The sequence below is a fragment of the Panthera leo genome, chromosome E1 (assembly GCF_018350215.1).
Source record: "Panthera leo isolate Ple1 chromosome E1, P.leo_Ple1_pat1.1, whole genome shotgun sequence".
NCBI classification, from domain to species: Eukaryota; Metazoa; Chordata; class Mammalia; order Carnivora; family Felidae; genus Panthera; species Panthera leo.
The window spans coordinates 23,921,803-23,942,016 of record NC_056692.1 but is presented as its reverse complement, the minus strand read 5'-3'; the positions used below and the strand labels follow the sequence as shown (position 1 = coordinate 23,942,016).

The 20,214-nt window shown below is 47.1% G+C and overlaps 1 protein-coding gene across 1 annotated transcript in view; it reads left to right on the top strand.

Moving 5' to 3' along the window:
• Nucleotides 1-14,422, top strand: part of AATF (apoptosis antagonizing transcription factor) — a 104,369-nt gene extending 89,947 nt beyond the window's left edge. The window contains exon 13 of the mRNA XM_042914470.1: nt 14,085-14,422. Coding sequence (XP_042770404.1) covers nt 14,085-14,148 — 64 coding nt within the window. The 3' untranslated portion in view covers nt 14,149-14,422. The remainder of the gene's footprint in view (nt 1-14,084) is intronic.
• Nucleotides 14,423-20,214: the final 5,792 nt, after the last annotated feature.

Genomic DNA, 20,214 nt, shown 5'->3' with positions numbered 1-20,214 from the left:
TGGATCAAAGGCATAAACCTCCTAATGATCTTGATTAGTTGTACTAATTTGCATGCTCCTGCTCCCTCACCGGTTAAGGTTTGTCATTATACCTTTGCTAATATGGAGGGTTATGTTTCAAAAGTGTTATCTATTATGATGTGCTAAAAGTTATTTACTGCTTTATAAGCTAGTAACAAGTGACACTTGACTGACCTACACTGTGCTAGCCACTGAACTAAGTATCTAATGTTTATTTTCTCATTTAATAGTGAACTTGAAGTGTATGTATATTTATTAATCATTCATATTTCTGTTTTATACTCTGCTTATTTTCCTTTTAGTTTTTCTTTGCAATTTGTATGAGTAATATCTATTATGGTTCTATACTGTATTTCATTCCAACAAGATAGGAAAAAAAATCCTATCTTGTTTGCCTGTTGATGTTAATGATTTTCATTGGTCACATATAATTTTTCCTTTTTTTAAAAAAATTTTTTTAACGTTTATTCATATTTTGAGAGACAGAGCATGAGTGGGGGAGGGGCAGAGAGAGAGGAAGACAGAATCCAAAGAAGGCTCCAGGCTCTGGACTGACAGCACAGAGCCCAACACGGGGCTCAGACTCACAGACCTGATCATGACCTGAGCTGAAGTCAGAGGCTTAACCGACTGAGCCACCCAGATGCCCCAATATAATTTTTCCTTTTTTATGTAATCAAATATATAAAACCTTTTTTCTTTAGAATATTTCCATTGCTTTTATGATTAGCCAGTCAAGCCCTGCTGTATCCAAGGATCAGATATTCACCTGTGTTCTCCTTGGTTTCATCTGATTTTTTTTTCTTACTTTTAATCTGCTTGGAACTTTAATATTCTGTTCAATGGTCCCTATTTACCATTTCTGCTTCTTTTTGAGTCCAACCGTTTTTGCTCCTTCCCATGTGGACTGTTGCACCAGCAGGCTCTTAACCGCTCGGTGTCATGTGGTCAGGCCTGTGGATTGTTGCCAGAGTGAACCTTCGCAGAACAGTGGAGCTGCTCTGTTGTTTGTCGTCTACAGAACTCAAGCCGTACTGTTCGGCCCTGCCCCTCATGGTCCTCACCGGTGTCAGCCTGCCCTCCGTGTGCTGCCCCCACAGCCCCTCCTCCACCCACTCCTGCTTGCGTCTCTTGACTCTGCTCTCTTAACCGGGGCATCTCCTCACCCCTTCCCACCCTCAGTCCTTTCCTGTTGGAATGAATGTTCATAGTCCTTGACCGACCCCACCAGGGAGGCCTAGGTTCACCTCTCCATCCCACACTGGGCTGTGGGGCTCGCTCTTCCTGGAGTCTCTACTTGTTCCTCTGGAACAGTATTTATCACAGCTCACAAAAGCACGTGATAGGGGTTTTCTTCTCACTAAGAATGCTTACCTGTCAGGTGCCTGGCTGGCTCAGTCGGAGAAGCATAGGACTCTTGATCTCAGGGGTGTGGGTTTGAGCCCCATGTTGGGTGTAGAGACTACTTAAATAAACTATTTAAAAATGGGAAAAAAATGAATGTTTAACTTGTAAGTCAAAGTAGTACACATATATTTACTGTAATCTTGTACTTGGTTTTGTGTCAAGGTTTTATGCTCGTACATTTGGAATAATTTGATTCCAGTTTTATCTTGCCTTAATTATATAACATTTTTGTAGCACAAGTATTATTTGCAAAACCGTTTATTTAAGGTCTCTTCCCAGTTGATGCCAGCCTCTCTCAGCTAGAGGGTTGATGCAGGAGAGTGCTTGTGTGTGTGTTTTGCACTAACACTCATCCAGTGCCACCCCAAAGAAGGCTTCCCTATGTGGCTCAGTCTCCTTTACAAAGCAAAAATAGTCCTTCTTGTTTATGAGAGTCTTTTTTTTTTTTTTTTTTAATGTTTGTGTATTTTTGAGAGAGAGAGAGTATGTGAGCAGGGGAGGGGCAGAGAGAGAGGGAGACACAGAATCTGAATGAAGCAGGCTCCAGGCTCTGAGCTGTCAGCACAGAGCCCGACATGGGGCTCAAACTCACGAACCTTGAGATCATGACCTGAGCTGAAGTCAGACGTTCAACCAACTAAGCCACTCGGGCACTTGCTCATGAGAGTCTTGAGAATGAAACGTTCTTTTAAATTTTTGTTTCTGAGAAGGACTGTTTTAAATGTAATCCATACAGTTATTTAAATAAACAAAATGTGGGGCTCCTGGGTGGGTCAGTTGGTTAAGGATCCAACTCTTGATCACGGCTCAGGTCATGATCTCGCATTTTATGAGGTTGAGCCCCACATTGGGCTCTGCACTTGCCGGTATGGAGCCTGCTTGGGACGCTCTCTCTCCCTCTCTCTGCCTCTTCCCCGCTTGCTCTCTCGCTCTCAAAATAAATAAACTTTTTAAAAAATTAAATAATAAACAAAATGCATGTTTTCACATGGGTAAATATTAGGTCATTGTCCCTTTGCCTGCAGCAGAAGCATATCCATTTCTGTGCAAACCTGAAAAGAGTTGGCTGTAGATCTCCTGTCTGAAATGCCTTTAAAGGCTTTCAGCTTATAAGTCTATTTACAATTTGCTGGTAAGACTATTTTTGCAAACAGTCCTATAAGACAGATGAGGAAAAGCTTTTGCCTCTTTTACTGAAATCTCTCCAAATCATCTAACTCCTTTAATATACTCTCCCCTGCTCCCTTAGCACTTTGTACTTGTCCATATTACATGTCGCATTTACCACCAGGCCATGCCCTAATTAGCTGTGGGTTACATCTCCATGCTAAAACACGGCACTGCTTGAGGGCCAGCTCTATATTTTCTTCTTAGCTCTTGGCCATGTTGGGAGATCCTCAGAAATGAAGAGTCCAGCTCTAGGACCTCTCATTCCCAACCCTTTACTTAGAGAGGTTTTGAGGTCATTTTTACGGAGAATGAGCCTCGGGAAAAGATCTTTCAGGAATACTCGTGTATTTCCATCACTTCCAGGACCACACACATAAATAAACTTTGTATTCTACTGTAGGTTTCCTCCTTGGCTGTGATATCTACACTAGGTTTGGTTTCTGTGGCCCTCCTATAAATTGTTAGTTACTATGGAAATGTGAAGACTATAGACCAGGCTCTGTCATGACCAGCTGTAGCTTTAGGTCAGTTTTTTGGACTGCTTTCAGGATTTGTTTGGTTTCAGAAGAAAACAGTTGTGGAATGGATTCTTTTTTTTTTTTTTTTTATGTTTATTTATTTTTGAGAGAGAGACAAAGTGCGAATAGGGGAGGGGCAGAGAGAGAGGGAGACACAGAATCCAAAGCAGGCTCCAGACTCTGAGCCGTCAGCACAGAGCCCGACGTGGGGCTCGAACCCATGAACCATGAGATCACAACCTGAGTCAAAAGTCTGACCAACCCACTGAGCCACCCAGGCACCCCCGGAATGGATTCTGTGTGTGCATTAACAAGGCATAATAGCCCCTGGTTACCTATTGTCATTTTTAGTGTTGGTAGTAAGTGTCAAACCAAAAAAGGATATTTAAATAAAGGGCATTGCCTCATCCTACTTTGAGTTCAAGGTGCTGGGAAGCTCTGCATTTGTAATGGGAAGCTATTACTAACTACCCTGGAAATGAGGTCTTGAATGAGCCATAACCACACCTTGTGTTTTATCCATTGTCTCCCTCTGGGGAGCTGAACACTTTATAAACATTAACTCTTTTACCCTCTGGGCACCTCCACTTAAAAGGTAAATAAGACTGAAGGCTCTTTCTTCTCCAATATAGATGAGGCGGCATCAGCCCAGTGAGGGAAATGACTTGATCTGAGGCGGGGGAGGCGTTCATGGCCTGAGGTGTTTGGAGTCCCAGCAGTGGACCCTGACGCGTGGTAGCCGCTGACACACCCCGCTGACACACCCCCAGGAGACGCAGCGCTGCGTGGTTCCCCTCTCTGCTTCTCAGGCGGGTGGGGGTTGGGCCTTTGTCTCACGTGGAATGTGAAATGCTGCAGGGACACGCAATTGTTCTTCAGCGCTTTGTGCTCCTTTATAAGAAAGAAGAAATCGATACGCATTTTCTCCTGCACGCACTTGGCAGCACACTGCCTCCTCGCCTACCTCTCCTACCTCTCTGTCCTGCAGGGGAGGCGCAGCCGTGCCTCACAACAGACTCTGCCGGCTTCCAGGCACAGAGGGGCACACTACTCCGTTTGCACTTAGCAAGTAGGCTTTCTAAAACTAGCCTTCTAACTGGGATCGGTCGTCAGACTGCTGAGTTCAGTGACTGGTTGGTGAACGAAGCAGGGCGCGATGGCCCTGTTGCAGACATCTGGAGGCCATGGGATCCTGGTCACTACTCCTGGGGAAAGTTAGGTGGCAGGTGTCTTGGACAAACCTTTTTTCTGGGGTGCCTGGGTGACTCAGTTGGTTAAGCGTCTGATTTCAGCCGAGGTCATGATCTCACAGTTTGGTTTGTGAGTTCGAGCCCCGCATCAGGCTCTGTGCTGACAGCTCGGAGCCTGGAGCCTCCTTTGGATTCTGTGTCTCCCATTCTCTCTCTCTCTGCCCCTACCTGCTTGCGCACACTCTCTCTCTCACTCATAAATAAATAAACAATAAAAACGCCTTTTTCCTACAGAAAAGAGGAAGAAGTACTTTGAAGGATACTATTAAGAGCCAAAATAGACTGACAGTTGGAGGGCATCAATTTGTATTCTATCAATTAATATAAGTAAACTGCCCAAGCCAGAGCTCTGTCTCAGGGCATATTCTATTTTTGAATCAGAAAATGTGGTATTGGGGTGTCTGGGTGGTCCAGTCGGTTAAGCTCCCAATGCTTGATTTCATCTCAGGTCGTGATGGAGCCCCACATCGAGCTCTGTGCTGACAGCACAGAGCCTGCTTGGGGTTCTCATTCTCTCTCTCTCTCTCTCTCTCTCTCTCTCTCTCTCTCCCTCCCTCCCTCCCCCTCTCCCTCTCTTCCCCTCCCCTCCCTCTCTCCCCCTCCCCTCCCTCTCTCCCCCCCACTTGTGTGCTGGCTCTCAAAATAAGCATTTTTTTTAAAAGAAAATATTTATTAAAAAAAAGAAAGAAAATGTGGTATCGATACCTGTAATTTTGTAGCTTCCTGCCATTAAGCAGTTAAGTGTGGGCCTTGAATGATAGAGAATTTGCTGCCCTTATTAACAAATGGCAGTTTAGGTGACAGCAAGCCTAGCCTGCGGGGCCAGGGCATGCAATGCCCGTCTAGGTGAGGGTGCCAGAGCCACGGCCGTGGGTGTCCTGCCCACCGGAGATTGTTAGTGCTGAGAGCGTGGATGAGATTGCCAGGGGAGAGTGGGAGAGGGAAGAGAGGAGAGCCAAGAATAGAAGCGAGGAAAAGGTCTACACCCCTGGCCAGGAGGAAGATGAAAAGACAAAGAGGGAGGAGGAGCAGGGGAGAGCACAAGATCCTTGCACCCCAGGGAGGAGAGTGTCAGGACTTGCCCCGAGGGCCCAGAGTACCTCACACCACCAGGTGCCTGGTGTTTGTGTGCTCGGTGCTCACTGCTTTTGTTTGGAATGGTGCTGGTTTTTTTAGTCAAATACGTCCTCCAGCTGATTACCAGAAGCAATAGAATGCCTTGCTGAAACTCTGTGGGTTGCCAGTAAATACCTTCACTAATTTCCATGTGTTTTGACCCCCAAAAGTAGGAGTTAAACTGGAGCTGAGAGATGCGGCACACGCTGCCCCCCAGGCCCCGGGTCGCTGGGCAGCAGCCTTGATAGGGACACAAATGTAACTCGCGTGTCAGTCTCCTCTTCAGTGCGGTTGGAGGAAGTGATTCACGTCTAAGCAGTGAAGCATCCCCTGGCTTTTAACAGGAGCTGTTAGAGGGGCTGCTGTTTGAACAAGGAGCTTCATCTTCCTGAAGCCAGCAGTCACAAAACCGTAAACACAACACTGGCCAACTCTATTGCCGGGATCGTGGTGGCTTGACGTTAATATTAAACATCTCCACCAAGGCAGAGAGCTCTGCAGCCCAGCTACAGAATAAAAATAAATAAAAATAAAGAGAAAACCCTGCTAAAAGCAGTGAGATGATTTGTCGTCTTTCCTTAGCGAGGCCATTTGTCTTCTCTCGCATCAAATCTGTTATAAAACAGTCAAACTGTGAAAGTGGAAATCATCCCAGGAATATGGAATATTAATGCACAGGAAAGGAGGCAACATCCCTTTTGTCTAGAGTGCCACTGTCCCCACCCCCACCCCCATCTCCACCACCCTTATTTTTTGCCAGTCCACCAAGGTAAATTATTTTTCTTTAAAAGAATTTGAAAGACTCAAAGCTAGCGGTAGGAATGACAGAAGTTTCAAGTATTTTTCTTCCTTTGTTCGAGTGGAGTGAGTGTAGCCGACTTGGGAACCAGAACAGAGCACAAGTGAGGAAACCGGGACAGATTCCACCCCTTGTTCGTCTCGTCTCCCTGGCCCTCTGCCCTCGCCTTCCTTTCCCCAGCCTTTCAGTTCCTTTGTTTGGGCCCTCAACCTGCTTCCTTGAACATTTATAAATCTCGAGTCTGTCTGATCTTTAGGAGACAGGCCAGAGGCCACATGTCACCATCTGTAATTTAAAGCTGCAGGGCTAAAAGCATTTGCAGAGGTTTGAAGGACCTAGTTCTGACCTGACCAAAAGAGCGAATTGGAACAGACCTTCTAGAGTCTCCTTCAAGCCCAGGGAGGATGGTGATGAGAGCAGACACACTAGGTAATTTATGGGCGCAGTTTGCCGCGAGCCACACCACTGGCCGAGTCCTTAGAACCACGTCGTGTACTGCCACCTCGTGGCGGATTTGGGTGGCTGCGGTTCAGCCCGCGGCTGCTTAGAGACTTGCCTGGTCTCCAGATTTAGGTAATTAGTGATGGATGTGGGCCTCCTCGGAGTCCTCTCTGGTACTTTGCTAACTTGATCCTCTTAAGAAATAAGTCCTAGGTAAGAGAAGGCTGCTTTCTTTTCTTTTAACTTCATTTCGTGTGTGTGTGTGTGTGTGTGTGTGTGTGTGTGTGTGTGTGTGTGTGTGTGTTGGGTTTTGGTATGGAATTGTGATGAGATTTCAGGAAAGGAGCCTGTGAACCACTTTTTGTTGCTGGGGGATGTTGGGAGGAGAGTAGGGGAGAGAGTTAAGGGCTGACCTTTGGGCTATATTCAGGATCCAAATTTTCTGTCGTGATTTCTGTCTGTTGTCCTGACTAACTGACACTGCCTCCTTATAAGGGCTGCGTGTGTGTCTTCACTTGGATTGCGTCCCTAACAGTCCAGTCTCAGAGACCCGTTCCAGCATGTGTCTGCCTCGGATGCCATTCCTGTGACATGCTGGGGTTCACCCTCTGCCACAGCCCCCAAGGAGCACAGGGCAATTGCTTGCCGTTTGGATCAATATATTTCCCCTGTTAGGCCACAGAAACATTTCTCAAGTGACTTTCTCTCACTCGTAAAGTCACTGATATGGATGAAATGGATTTGGGTCAGAAGAAGCAGAAGGAAAAAGATTAAAGGAAGGTACTATTTTGTGTCTTACGTTTTGGGGAGCAGATCACAAAGCGTTCAGAGGGGCAGGAGGACCGCTTTGTTTGGTGTCATTGATCGGGGCCAAGGAATAATTGGCAAGATATCTTGTTCAGTCGATATTTGGAAGAGAGTGGAAGCTCCATGAAGGCAGGGGAAGTGTGAGAACAGAGGAGGGAATAGAGTCGCCTGTTCTGCCCACTTTGGATTAACTAGGCTGCACCAGGCGCATCAGGATTAGCTCAGAGGATCTGAGGGCCTTACTGTCGAGAGAACTCCAGATTTCATCACAGCAGGAATGAACTGTTTCTTTTCACCCAGCAAAGAACAGATTTAGTTAGGAGAAGCCGTCAAATAATTGAAATGCTGCCACAGGGAAGGGCAGTCAGCTCTGTTTTCTCTCTTGGCTCCGGAGGGCCAGGGGCCCATGGGTGGCAGTCACAGAATGGCAGAATTGGGTTCAGTGTGAGGAAGAACGTTCATACGTCTCTCCCAGTGGAGCAGGTCCGTCTAACTAGACACATTTACTGGGTCCATTCGCCTTCCCAACTCAGCTTCCGCTGTGTCATTCACAGCCTCCTTATTCCTACAAAGTCTAATGAAGCTCACGTAGGCATCCGGATAGGTGTGAGGCGCATATCATACGTTTGTGTTGTGTTTTGAGGCAGGGACCTCCTCTAACCGTGTTCATGAGCTTCCACAGCACGAGTAAGTACATTGTTTTCAGAACACAAACGTGAAAAAAGGCAGGCTTCAGTTACATCGCCAATGATTTTCCCTGCTGGCCAGTGTGAATTTCTGTTCCGGCTGTTCCTACACTGACCCCTAAGGATTCGGATTTGATCAGGATTCTGCTGGTTGGAACCCTTAGTCTCTCTTTCCCTTTGTGTGTTTCATCATGTTTTTATTCTTAAATGGCTACCTAAGGGCTTGAGTGAAGTGGCAGCAAATGCTAGACCACTTTTGTGTGCAGCACAAGGTCCTCAGGGTGCAGAGAGAGGGAGAGGCTAGAAAGGAGGAGGGGCCAGGACGCATTCTGGGATGCGTCTTGTGTATTTGGGAAGACACTACCCCCCCCCCCCCCGCCCCAGCCACAAAGCAACAAATGAACAATTTCAAATTAATCAAGGGCAAATTATGTGTATAATGTTAATCAGGAAAGCAGCGATACTGTCTCCGCTGGCACATTTGGAAGCCTGGCTTCCAGCTCCTGCCTGTAATACTTGCTCGGGGAACACGATGTACTTTGGGGACTGTGCAGGCTCCTTCAGGGAGCAGTGGCATTGCTGCTTTCTCAGTGCCTGCCTCTGGCCACGGGGACAGAGGGGGTTCTTGACAGCTTTGGGGTTTCCGGGCCACAGGAGGAGGAGTGCGGTGTTCTGGAGCACAGCCAGTACAATTGTTTCCGTATCCCAGTGCTGCAAGCTACTGACCTAGCAAATTGAAAGCCCCACACAGATCATGTGCAGGTTTAACGTGTCTCTTCGTGCCGATTGCCCGAACAACAGCATGAAAGGCTCCGGTTTGTGTTGCGGTGGGAGGTGCACACGAGGAACCGAGGGGAGCACACTGAGGTGCACACACTTGGGGCTGCAGTCTTCTGTACACACGCTGCCCCCCACTTCACCTCGGGCCGCCACGAGGCTTGCCCACCACCCGAGTGACCGTGCTGCATGGATCGCTCAGCTGTGGTACTTTGAGTGTCTTCAGGAGAATCCTGTAATAAATAAACCTAATCCTGATACACACACACACACACACACACACACACACACACACACACACACACACATTCTGTCTTTATGGAAAATGGCTGCTAATCCATGATCATTTTTTTTCCAGAAACAGGTTTTATGATAATATAGTAAAAATATTAAATTAGAAAATGCCTCACTAAGGGTTATAAAACCTTACTACACTAGAGATAGGTAATTATCCCCTCTACAGCCTAAATGACAGTTTAAAAGAAATAAAAATGTTAGTGCTCATTACTTGCTTTTGTAGGTTGCAATAAAGGGTAAGTTAAATTTTAATTCAAGGAAGAGCCCCTGCTATCGACCTTCTACCTTAGGTCCAAGTCTTGTTAATTACTCCGTGGGTTATTCTCCTGCATGACACGAACATTAATACATTTTCCACAGTGGACGTTCCCACTGGCCACTGAGGCTGGGAGTGTGGGGGGAAGGGAACAAAGAGGGGAAGGCGGTGCAGCTCAGTGATTCAAATCTTGATTCTTGAAGCGATAGGGAGCAGGAATTACGTGGGTTTTTTTTTTTTTAAACCAAGTTCATTATGCATAGCCTTAAGGGGACCTCAAGTATTAAACTATACACTTACCCTAGAGAATCAGATGAAGACAAGGTTAACCTGAAGGATTGATAGTTTAGCTTCTCTGCATGGCTAAATCCTGGTTAGGAAAGATGCTGCAGGGAAAAATGTTCCATGCAGCAGAAGGCAGTCTGACCCTCTGTCCCATGGTGCCTTTTTATTACCTAGTTTTATTTTTAGTTTTGTTTTCCTTGGGATGGGGAAAGGGGATGTGGACATGTTCCTTTTCAGATGCTTTTATCTTCCCCCCCGCACTGGCACCACATCACACGCCTGTCTGGGTTTGGGGAAGTATGCAGTGCTCCCCCGCCCCTGAGTCTTCACACTGGGGTGCGCAGAGACTCCCCAAGGGGAAAGTAGACGCGCATTTTTTGAGAGTCGATTTCCAGATGTGTGCTCTTTCCCGAAGTGGGGCTGCTTAGGAATGCACCTGAGCAGGGGCTGTGGGTCTCCCTCACCTGACACACAGCCCGCCCGAGCCCCTCCTCTCTGAGGTGGAGGCTTTCTGCCCACTCCAGGCCCCCTAGCAAGAGCATGGCTCCGTACTGGTGTGGGATGGAGAACGGAGGGCACTGGGCCTGGGTAACCAGCCCCTGTGGGTCAGATGGTCCCAGATCTTTATTTTCAACAAAATTGCAAGAGAACCTAATTGAGCTGTCAGCTCGAAGATCATTAAAACCAGTTTTTGGTGGTAGATCACTATGTGCTTTGGGGGGGCATGTAATTCAGAAGAAATTGAAAGAATTGGGTGACCTTGCCGTAACGAAACTCTCTGATGCCCATCTACTTGTTCACGTGACTTTTCTCCTTACTTGTGTCTGCAAAAACCAACAAGCAGGGATAGACTGGATGCTGAGCACTCTTTCATTCTGGCACTAAGTGCTGTTCACCACGGGTACATGAAAAGCCTCATCCATATCATGAAGGCATGCAGTTCCAGTAACATTTTATATATTTACGTGTATTAAATGTTCACCAAAATTATGTTTTATTATACCATGGTATATGTCGATTTTATCATAATAATTATGTAATAATAACACAATCCAGAAGTACTTTTTAATTACCTAGAGCCTTATGGTGTCAAGAAATTAAAACGTTTTCATTTCAGGGGCCACCCAGGTGGCTCAGTCGGTTAAGCGTCCGACTTCGGCTCAGGTCATGATCTCACGGTTCGTGCTTTCGAGACCTGTGTCAGGTTCTGTGCTGACAGCTCGGAGCCTGGAGCCTGCTTCGGGTTCTGTGTCTCCCTCTCTCTCTGCCCCTCCCCTGCTTGTGCTCTGTCTCTCGCTGTCTCTCAAAAAATGAATAAACATTAAAAAAAATTTTTTTAATACTTTCATTTCAACTTCTGAAATTTCAAAATGTGTTTCAATTTACATACTTGTTTTTTGTGGCCAAGAAGTATTAATAGGGTGATCAATAAAAGACTTTCAAGCATAAAACAATTAGGACAAAAATCTGTAGGGAAGAATCAAATGGAAATACGAGTTTAAAAAGGAGAGGATGCTGTAAAATTTCCAAGTTGAAGAGTATGTTTATGTGTTATTTAAATGAATGATGATGAGTATCGAGTCAGTATGGCATATAGTTTCCATTGGGTGCATTACAAAAAAAATGTAAGAGTTTTATTTCAAAAGTTAGTATTCACTATGTTCTGGTAATTATATCCTCTGTAACTATTAAATTTATTGAGAAAAATTTTGTGTCAGCTTACAAAATGTGTGAGGGGGCTGCATGGTTTTGTGAAACTCTGGGGCTCAGAGCGGCCACGGTGTCCAGCCTGGCATGTCCTGCCGCACAGAGCCTCTGCGGGAAAGACGCACTGGGGCCACACTGAGCAGAGCAGTTGGAGCCTGGGGGCTTCTTCCCGGTGGTGCCACGGTGCTGGGGCTGAGAAACAGAGGGCTGGGCAGAGAAGGGAACAGGAAAGTCTGTTCGAGGCCGTCACCGTATTCTTGGTAAGCGATGGTAAGACTGGAATGGCTAGTGGAGGCCTCGAGGGACGGGGGAATCTGAGATGCTTTGAGGGTAGAGACGATCCCTGATTGGTGGCAGGTGATGAGGAAGGCACGGAGCTGCAATTACTAGGAGGTTTTAGATTGGAATAGTCCCTTACTCCTAGTCTCTCTCAAACTATTTTGAGATCCCAGACCCCTCAGCTTTCCAAGTTGCTTTGCCACTAACAGCTGCATATGTTTGTCAGCTTTGTCCACTTGAGTGTGAAATGATGTTCTATCAAAACATGGGTTTCTGCATTTCACTCTCTGCTCCCGACATGTGAACCCTGCTGCGGCCAGTAACTGCTGCCTTGGTCCAGGCGCTTCCCTGCGATTGCAGCGCCGAGTGAAAGCATTTGCTGGGCGGTAATGATGGGGTCTGGGGCAGGCGAGCAGGGAGCAGGGAGAGGTGGGAAAGGGTGTGATTGCCAAGGCCTGAATAGCAATCCCTCTTGCCAGCCAGTGCAGCCTTAAAGCCATACTAATCCTTTCTGTCGTGGCCACTCCCCCCCCCCCCCCCCCCCCCCCCCCCGCCGCTTATTGCCATTGAATTTTTTGCGTTGAAGTGGCGAGAGAGGCTTGTGCTTATTGGCAAATAGGCCACGGTGCGATACGGGGAAGCATCTTTCATGTGATGGAGCTGGTGATTCGGAAGCCACTGCCTTTGGAAGCGAGGCTGCCTGCCTCTCGTTTGCATCTGGTCAGAAGCGCCCGCCAGCCTTGTGCTCTCCGGCTGGCCAGGCCGAGCAGGCAGGTGTACAAAGCACAGGAACAAAAGAAACAACGGAGCCCCTGGTCAACCTGAGGCCTTTGTAGGCCTCAGAGCTGGCTGGTGGTTCAGGGTGAGGGGGAGATTCCTGTGATAATACTAAAGACCCACGGTTTCCTAAGCCACACACCTCTGCCCACACTATGGTCCCCAGTATGATGGGGTTTGGCTACGTTCTGGGCCACTGGACTTTCTTCTTTCGGATCTTTCCTTTTTTAAAAAAAAAGTTTTAATATGCTATTTTTATTGCTGGGTTTTCTAACGATCGTACCTCTGTTCCCACCCACAACCACAGCCACCGCAAGATGACTTCAAAAACAGACTCCTAAGTTTTTGTGTTGAAGTCTTACTGAACCCGCACAGCTGTTTGAGGGGTGGTGGTTTGGTGTTTTGTTTTGTTTTGAAAAGCAGATTTGCTGAAGATGGCTCTCCGATTATGAGGCCACTTGTAAAAGCCTGTTTTCTTAGCCACGACAGCTGGCTGTCTTTTTATGGTTCGATCTCGAGAGTGTGAAACAGCAGGCACAGCTTTCTTCTGGGGTCGTTCCCTCACTGGCACAGGACCTCAGCCCTGTGTGCCTGCTGTCCCTCCGTGAGGATTAGTGGCCGGGCCATCACACGGAGTGCAGCCATGGGTCACCTGCCTTAGGCGGGCCGAGTTTCCTCCCTCCGTGGCTCTCCACCCTCCTCAGATCCCGCAGGGAGAACCTGCCCTCTGTCCACAGGGGAAGTGTCCTGGAGCTCCTGTGACCATGGCAGGAGGGACCCCACCCCTTTTTAGATTGCCAGGCCTTGACACGTAGCTTTGGCCAGGTGGCTGGATGTGTGTTGCATTTGATAACAGAAACAGAGGTTGGAAGTGATACTTTATTTTCCAGGGCCCAAGACCCTGGCATACTATCATTTTCTAAATTTCGAAACCCAGCTCTAGAAATAAATTAGCCAATCGAATTATTTATTAGATTGAAAATAGATAAAAGGGGCCAGGGGAGTGGGGAAGAGCCTTGCTTCTATCACCAAACAGCTGCACATGTGATAGTAATTGGAATCTTGTTGCTGGGTCATTTTCATTGTTTTTCAAGTACTTCCAAGTCCAAGAAAATGTATGAAAACTAAATCATATCCCCCTACATCCCATGTCTGATTGAATCCTCCTCGTCGTGCGGCAGTCTCATACATCCTATTAAAATATTCAATCTTGTTTTCTTACTTGAAGAGCCTGTCTGTAAAGGGCAAACTTATAGAAAACCCATTCCCTGGAGACAGGTATCTAGCCACACCGGACTATTTACATATTTTACTATTTGATCGGCGCTTCTAGGTTCTTCCTTCCTTTGTATTTGTGAGTAAGGGCTGTGGGATGCATTTTTAATTACAGGGCTGTGTTTGCAATTGAAGAAACCGATTGGGGCATTTCCCAGCTTCTTAGTTCTTGTTTAACCTTGCAAAGTTAACCAGTTTGTTTTGTTTGTCTTCCAGGACAGAGTTGTATCGATCTCTTTTTGGGCAGCTCCGCCCTCCTGACGAAGGCCAGAGGGACTGACAGTGCCCATCTCTGTCGCTGCGGGCCTGAGGCGGGGCCTCTGAACACCACGGCGCCTTAGCCAGGTCGGCTCCTCGTCGAGCCCCGAGTGGAGGAAGCCATCGGCCAGCAGGGTCGAGCACATTGGGAAGTCCCAGGAAGGGGTGCGTGCAGAGCACATGCCTGCTAAGTCCCGGGAAGCCTGGAACCAAATGTCCCATGTCTTCCCTGCCCCAGTCTGCCAAGGACCGGTGCCCCACGCCCTTTCACCATCACAAATAAAGAGTATTGTCACTGCCGCGCTGCCACATGTGATTTCTTAAGCAGCAGAGTAAGTCTGACTCAGGGCTCTAGAGGGGTGATGGTGTTTGTTGGGAGGGTTTTCACTTTTTTTTCTAGTCAGCCTCCTCTCGCAATACAAAACCTCACAGGAGCAATAATTCTGGGCTGAAATGCTGCTTTCGGGGTGGATAACATTTGGTGATTGATCATGGCTCTGAGGAGCAAGGAATCCCCAAAAACCTATGAACTATGCCCACGAGACTTTGTAACATGGAGGTATTTGCTTCTTTGTTGCAAATACAAATCCCTGCCTTCTTTAGTTTTACCCATAAAGATTCTTCCAGAGCCCTTTTCCATTCTCTCCATTCCTAAGTCACTTTATTGAGATCAGCTCTGGTGTAAATCTAGCAGGAGGAAATGATTCACTTGTTTTTCATCCAGAGGTCAAAAGCTGGAAATTAAATCCCCATAAGGGGGATTTATTGGCATGCTGTGGTCAATATGCAATGAAGATTATCTTGCGTAAGTAATGCGTGCGTGCCGGCATCTGCAACTGACCACCTCCCGGCTCCTGGGCCCACATCTTCATGTCGCGCTATGGAGTTGAGAAGAAGCGTGCATTCATTTGTGGTGCATGAGTGGTCACTGTTGGTAACGTCAGGTTTTGATACTGTTTTGAAATGTCAAAAGCGGGTGACCGATCTCGGTGCCTGGGAATCCCCACGTATCACTGTCGTGGTGTCGGGACCACTAAAGGCTGGGCTCCAAATGAAGTGAGTCCTCGTTGGAATCTGCATCACAGTTTAGTATTAACATCAGAGTGTCTGCTGAGCTCAGGATGGGGCAGATTGCGGGGAGGAGGGTTTTTCCATCTCACATTAATTGGACCTTGGTACATGGTGATGTGTTTCTCTTGTCTGCTAGTTACCTCTTGGGCTTGACTGTCAGGGAAATGTTTAATTTTCAGTGTGCCTCTAGTTACCCAAAAGATCAACAGGAATAGAGTTCCCCCACAGTTACTCCCTTCAAAATGATCACTTTTTAAAATAGAGAACATCCAATCCTGTCCCTCTAGCCTGAGGAGTCTGGATCATGCACATTAGAACAGCAATAAATGACCTCTTAACACCGTGCTTCCAGTGAGCCGGTTGCTAACATCCATTTCCTGAAGAGATGGAATCTTTGTCACAGTCACTCTTGACCTGATGAAGGAAAAGATTTAAACAGGTACTCCAAAATATTTGGAACCCAACGTGCTTAATTAAAATGAATTAAAATCGGGAGAGATGAGAAAGAACAGAATTTTCAGTAAAGAGAGGCTTGCATTTTAAAATTCAGAAGACCACCCTCCTTCCAGCCAAGAATAAATTGGAAACTATTTTAATTGACACGGATACTGCAATTCAACTGTTACTAGAAAGACAGATTAGTTGATTGATTTGCATTTTAATAAAACTAATACTTTACATTTTGGTAGCTAATGCTGATTTTCAAATGAGGTGAGAACAGTTATCAAGAGTTTCAATCCAGGGCCCTTTTTCAGTGTTGACTGAAGCATTCCTCCCTTTTGTGTGAAGTTTGCTTATTTTCTTTTTGCCCAGCCGACTACTTCATGCACGACACTCACGAGCCACAGAGCTTAAAGACCTCACTGGAACGGGCGAGGCGGGGAGCTGGTCACAGTGGGGCTCCCCAGCGCCCACTGGCCGCGGCCTGTGGGTGGTGGGCCCCTCCCCTGGGGACAGAGGATAGAAGGCTGGTTTCTTGTCTGAGATGATTTTACATTAACAACTAATTACAGAAAAAGCGAAGGGAAAAATAAGTCTTGGCTGTAACCCTACCACCCAGAAATAGCCACTTCTCATTACTCACCAAGTGGTGCTTCAGAGCCATCTTGCCTGTACAGGGGCCATGATGTGGAGTAACCTAGTCTCTTCTCCCAGGGGCAGCTGGGGTGGAAGACTTGGTTTTTACTTCAGACTACTTGAAATTTTCTACTCACCTTTTAAAAACAAGGAAAACAAAACACCCAGGCATGCGGCCATACCCCTGCCCCATCCACATAACTCACATACACCACCAGTGTTCTGCATTTTAATATTCATGGTACAGTAAGAGAGGGGCGCCCGGCTGAGTAGGTGGAGGATGCGACTCTTGATCTCAGGGTCGTGAGTTCAAGCCCCTTGTTGGGTATAGAAATTTCTTAAAAATAAGATCTTTAGGGATGCCTGGATGGCTCAGTCGGTTAAGGGTCCAACTTTGGCTCTGGTCATGATCTCACGGTTTGTGGGTTCGAGCCCCACATCGGGCTCTGTGCTGACAACTTGGAGGCTGGAGCCTGCTTTGATTCCCTGTCTCCCTCTCTGCCTCTCCCCTGCTTGCTTGCTTTCTCTCTCAAAAATAAATATTTTAGCGGTACCAGGGTAGCTCAGTCGGTTAAGCGGCCGACTGCGGCTCAGGGCATGATCTCGCGGTCCGTGAGTTCGAGCCCCGTGTCAGGCTCTGTGCTGACAGCTCGGAGCCTGGAGCCTGCTTCGGATTCTGTGTCTCCCTCTCTCTCTGCCCCTCCCCCATTTGTGCTCTGTCTGTCTCTGCCTTTCAAAAATGAAGAAATGCTTTAAAAAAAAAACACTTTAAAAAAATAAATATTTTAAATAAATAAATAAATAAATGGAATCTTCAAAAAATAGTACAGGTTTTACAGATTATATATATATATATATATATATATATCTGTATATATATATATATATATATACATATATTTACAGATATATTTCCATGTTTTTACAGATATCATTTAAGTAATTTGCTAATAATCCCATTTTAGGCTTGTATCTTCAGCACTTAGCCAAATCCCCCATAATTGAACATTTATTAATAACTATTTACTATAATGAATAATGTTACTGGACAGTGTACAAAAACTTTTTTATTGTCTCTCAAAATAATTTTTTTCTTCGCATATATTTTTAGGAGTCTTTCCCTTGGGAAAGAGTCCAACTATTTTGAAGGCTCTTGGTTCGTATTTGCACCCTCACTCCTCACTTGCCTTAGGCTGGACCATTTCACAATAAAGGGTGTGGACGGGAAAATAGGAGACCGGCCCAGGAATCTTGGTTTATTTCCTGCTCCTCAGGGAACCCTTCAAATCGGCATCCTCCTCTGGGAGGATTAAAGAGCTGCTGCCTTCAATGTGCTTGGAGATGCTCCAATGAAAGATGGCAGATAAATAGTGACACCATCATGTCCCTCCTCGGCCCCCGTATCTTTTTTTTTCCTCTCATGCTTATGGTATGAACAGCTAGTTGTGATGTTTTCAGAATTTTTTTTAAATATAATTTATTGTCAAAGTGGCTAATATACCATGTGTAAAGTGTGCTCTCGGTTTGGGGGTAGATTCCCGTGGTTCATCACTTACATACAACACCTAGTGCTCATCCCACTCTAAATCTTTTTTTCTGCTGCTAGATCGCTTGCCAGTTGCTCTCCACTCTCCCCTCCAGTTTTCAGGCTCTTGCTGCTTTCACAGCTCTCATCCTGGGGATCCCTCAGATGGGTTTCCCTTGCCTCGTGTGGGTGTGCATTCCTCCCGGCTTCTCCGTACAACCTTTAGTGTGTAGCCATTCTCTCCAGGGGTCGCCATCCAAGACCTCTGGTTGGGCATCATTCAGGAACCCTGAGACCCAACAACACTGAAGGAAGTCAGCTCCAAGCAGTTCGGCGCCAGACTCTGCCATCCCCAGCTTGGAAGAAGCTTCCTTTTAGAGGTCGAGTTCCTTGGTCCCTGTGTACATTGCAAAGACCTCTCTAAGATTACTGCCTCTTTACCCCTTACCGTTTCATCCAGAGGGAGCTGAGTTCGAGGCACAGAATGAGTCCAAATGTGATGTTTGTCATAAACCTTGGAACCACTCCCCAGGACACAGCAGCCACTGTATATGGAATGTGGTGATGCCAAGATCCATGTCTCCCTGGGCCAGACTCACAAATGAGGCAGTCACCTGTCTCAACAAAACTTTGCAGACAGGCAAAGGATGCCCCAGAGAAGCCCAAGGCAGTGGATGCAGAAGCGTGAGTGTTTCACTCCAGGGCGGCCCCCTGCCCCTCTGCCGACACCCTGATAGTGTTGCCCTGTGTGTACTTGTGTTTAATAAAGGCAAACACAAGCAGCGAGGCTTGTCTCAAGCGAATGAACCTTGTTTTCTGCATCTGAGTCTGTGCTTATACTTTTTAACGTTATGTCTGTGCTTGTGTAGTGGGGGAAGTTGTGTTAGGAATTAAGCTTGGTCATTTTTTTTTTTTTTAAGTTATCTACTTCATTTTCTTTCCGTCTTTCTTTACTTTCTCTTCCTTCATAACATCTCAAAAATAGTTGCCAGCCACTTGGTAAGTGCATTATCTCCCCTAAGTCCAGGGGATCCATATCACCCCGCTGATTTGCACATGTTCAGTTGGTGCAGCAGCTCTAGTGATGAAGTCCTGGTCACCTGCTCCTGGCCTGGGCGGGAGGGGACAGTACACGGCGGAGGGAGTGTGCTTGTCCAATTTTGCTTTCTCTTGGACACACGTAGATTGCCTTTGCCGCGTCTTTCTTGCCCGTTGAGTGGGGTCTGCCGATAGGGTACTGGTGCAGCCACATTTATATTCCTGACAAGTCTGCTTCATTTATCTCCCCGGGTTCAGGGTTCTCAGTTCATTTGTCGAGGTCAAGGACACTGAATTCTCAGGAAAGAAAATTTAAGAGTGTTAAAAAAACAAAACAAAACAAAAAAACCACCCACCACCACCACCAATCTCGCCGCACTGATAGGGTGGAAAGAAAAATATAAGGTCCCCCAGGAGGCACTGTGACAGTAACACATAAAGGTCCCTGCCCCCCCTCTTCCCACCCCACCTTCCCCTTTATGGGCGGATTGGAAATGATGAGCTCCGTGCACTCCAGCCACCAGGCTCCCGGCTCATGGCTGGCTGTCTCTGCTCTGCACCCCAAGGTAGGGGGTGCTGGCTTTCTTCAGGGCTGTGTTACTCGGCTCTGGCAGAGACCTGGGGACACAGACTTAGTCTGGGAATGGGTTTATGTAGAGTTTGGAGTAAAGGACAGATATGAATGAAAGGTGGAGCGGAAAGAATCCTGGACTAGAAATGAAACCGGCTAGGGTTTGATCTTGAGGAAGTCGTTTGACCTCTGGGCCTCAGGCTCCTACTTAGTAAGACGAAGGTCAGCTGAACACTTCTAAGACAGCTGTGCCTAAGTAAAGGCAGCTTCAAAGACTGGGGTTTATTTAGCGCAGGCGCAGGAATGTTGTTGGTGTCCGTTTATTCAGATGTCGTTGACCGCCCGCTGTGTGCCAGGCCCTGGTGGAGGCTGAGCAAAGGGCTGTTTGGGCAGGTGACCCAGCCACGAGGTGCATGTTCATTCCCCTCTGCTATAGATTCCGCGTGCTCCAACTCGGGTCTGATGAAACCCCTTACAGGCTGGAGGGCACTCCTGGGAGGCCAGGCTCCCAGCCCCTTTCCAGGCGTGGTGTTACTTTCCTAGGTTCTGGTTCTCCCGGGTGAGACAGGCAGGAAGGCAGCAGATTGCGGCTGGTGGGCACTGACTCCTGGGGCTCTGCCGCTGGCCTCAGAGTCCTGCCTGCGGAAGGCCAGGCGCGTCAGCAGGCAGGTGTGGCTGATACGGAGCCCAGAGCTGTTGGGCTCTGAGGTCTGCCCATCCACAGTGGTCCCTTCCACTCCCCTGTGGGGAGTCCAGGAAAAGCCTCTTCTAACCCTAGCAGTGTCCAGAACATCTACACCAGTGCT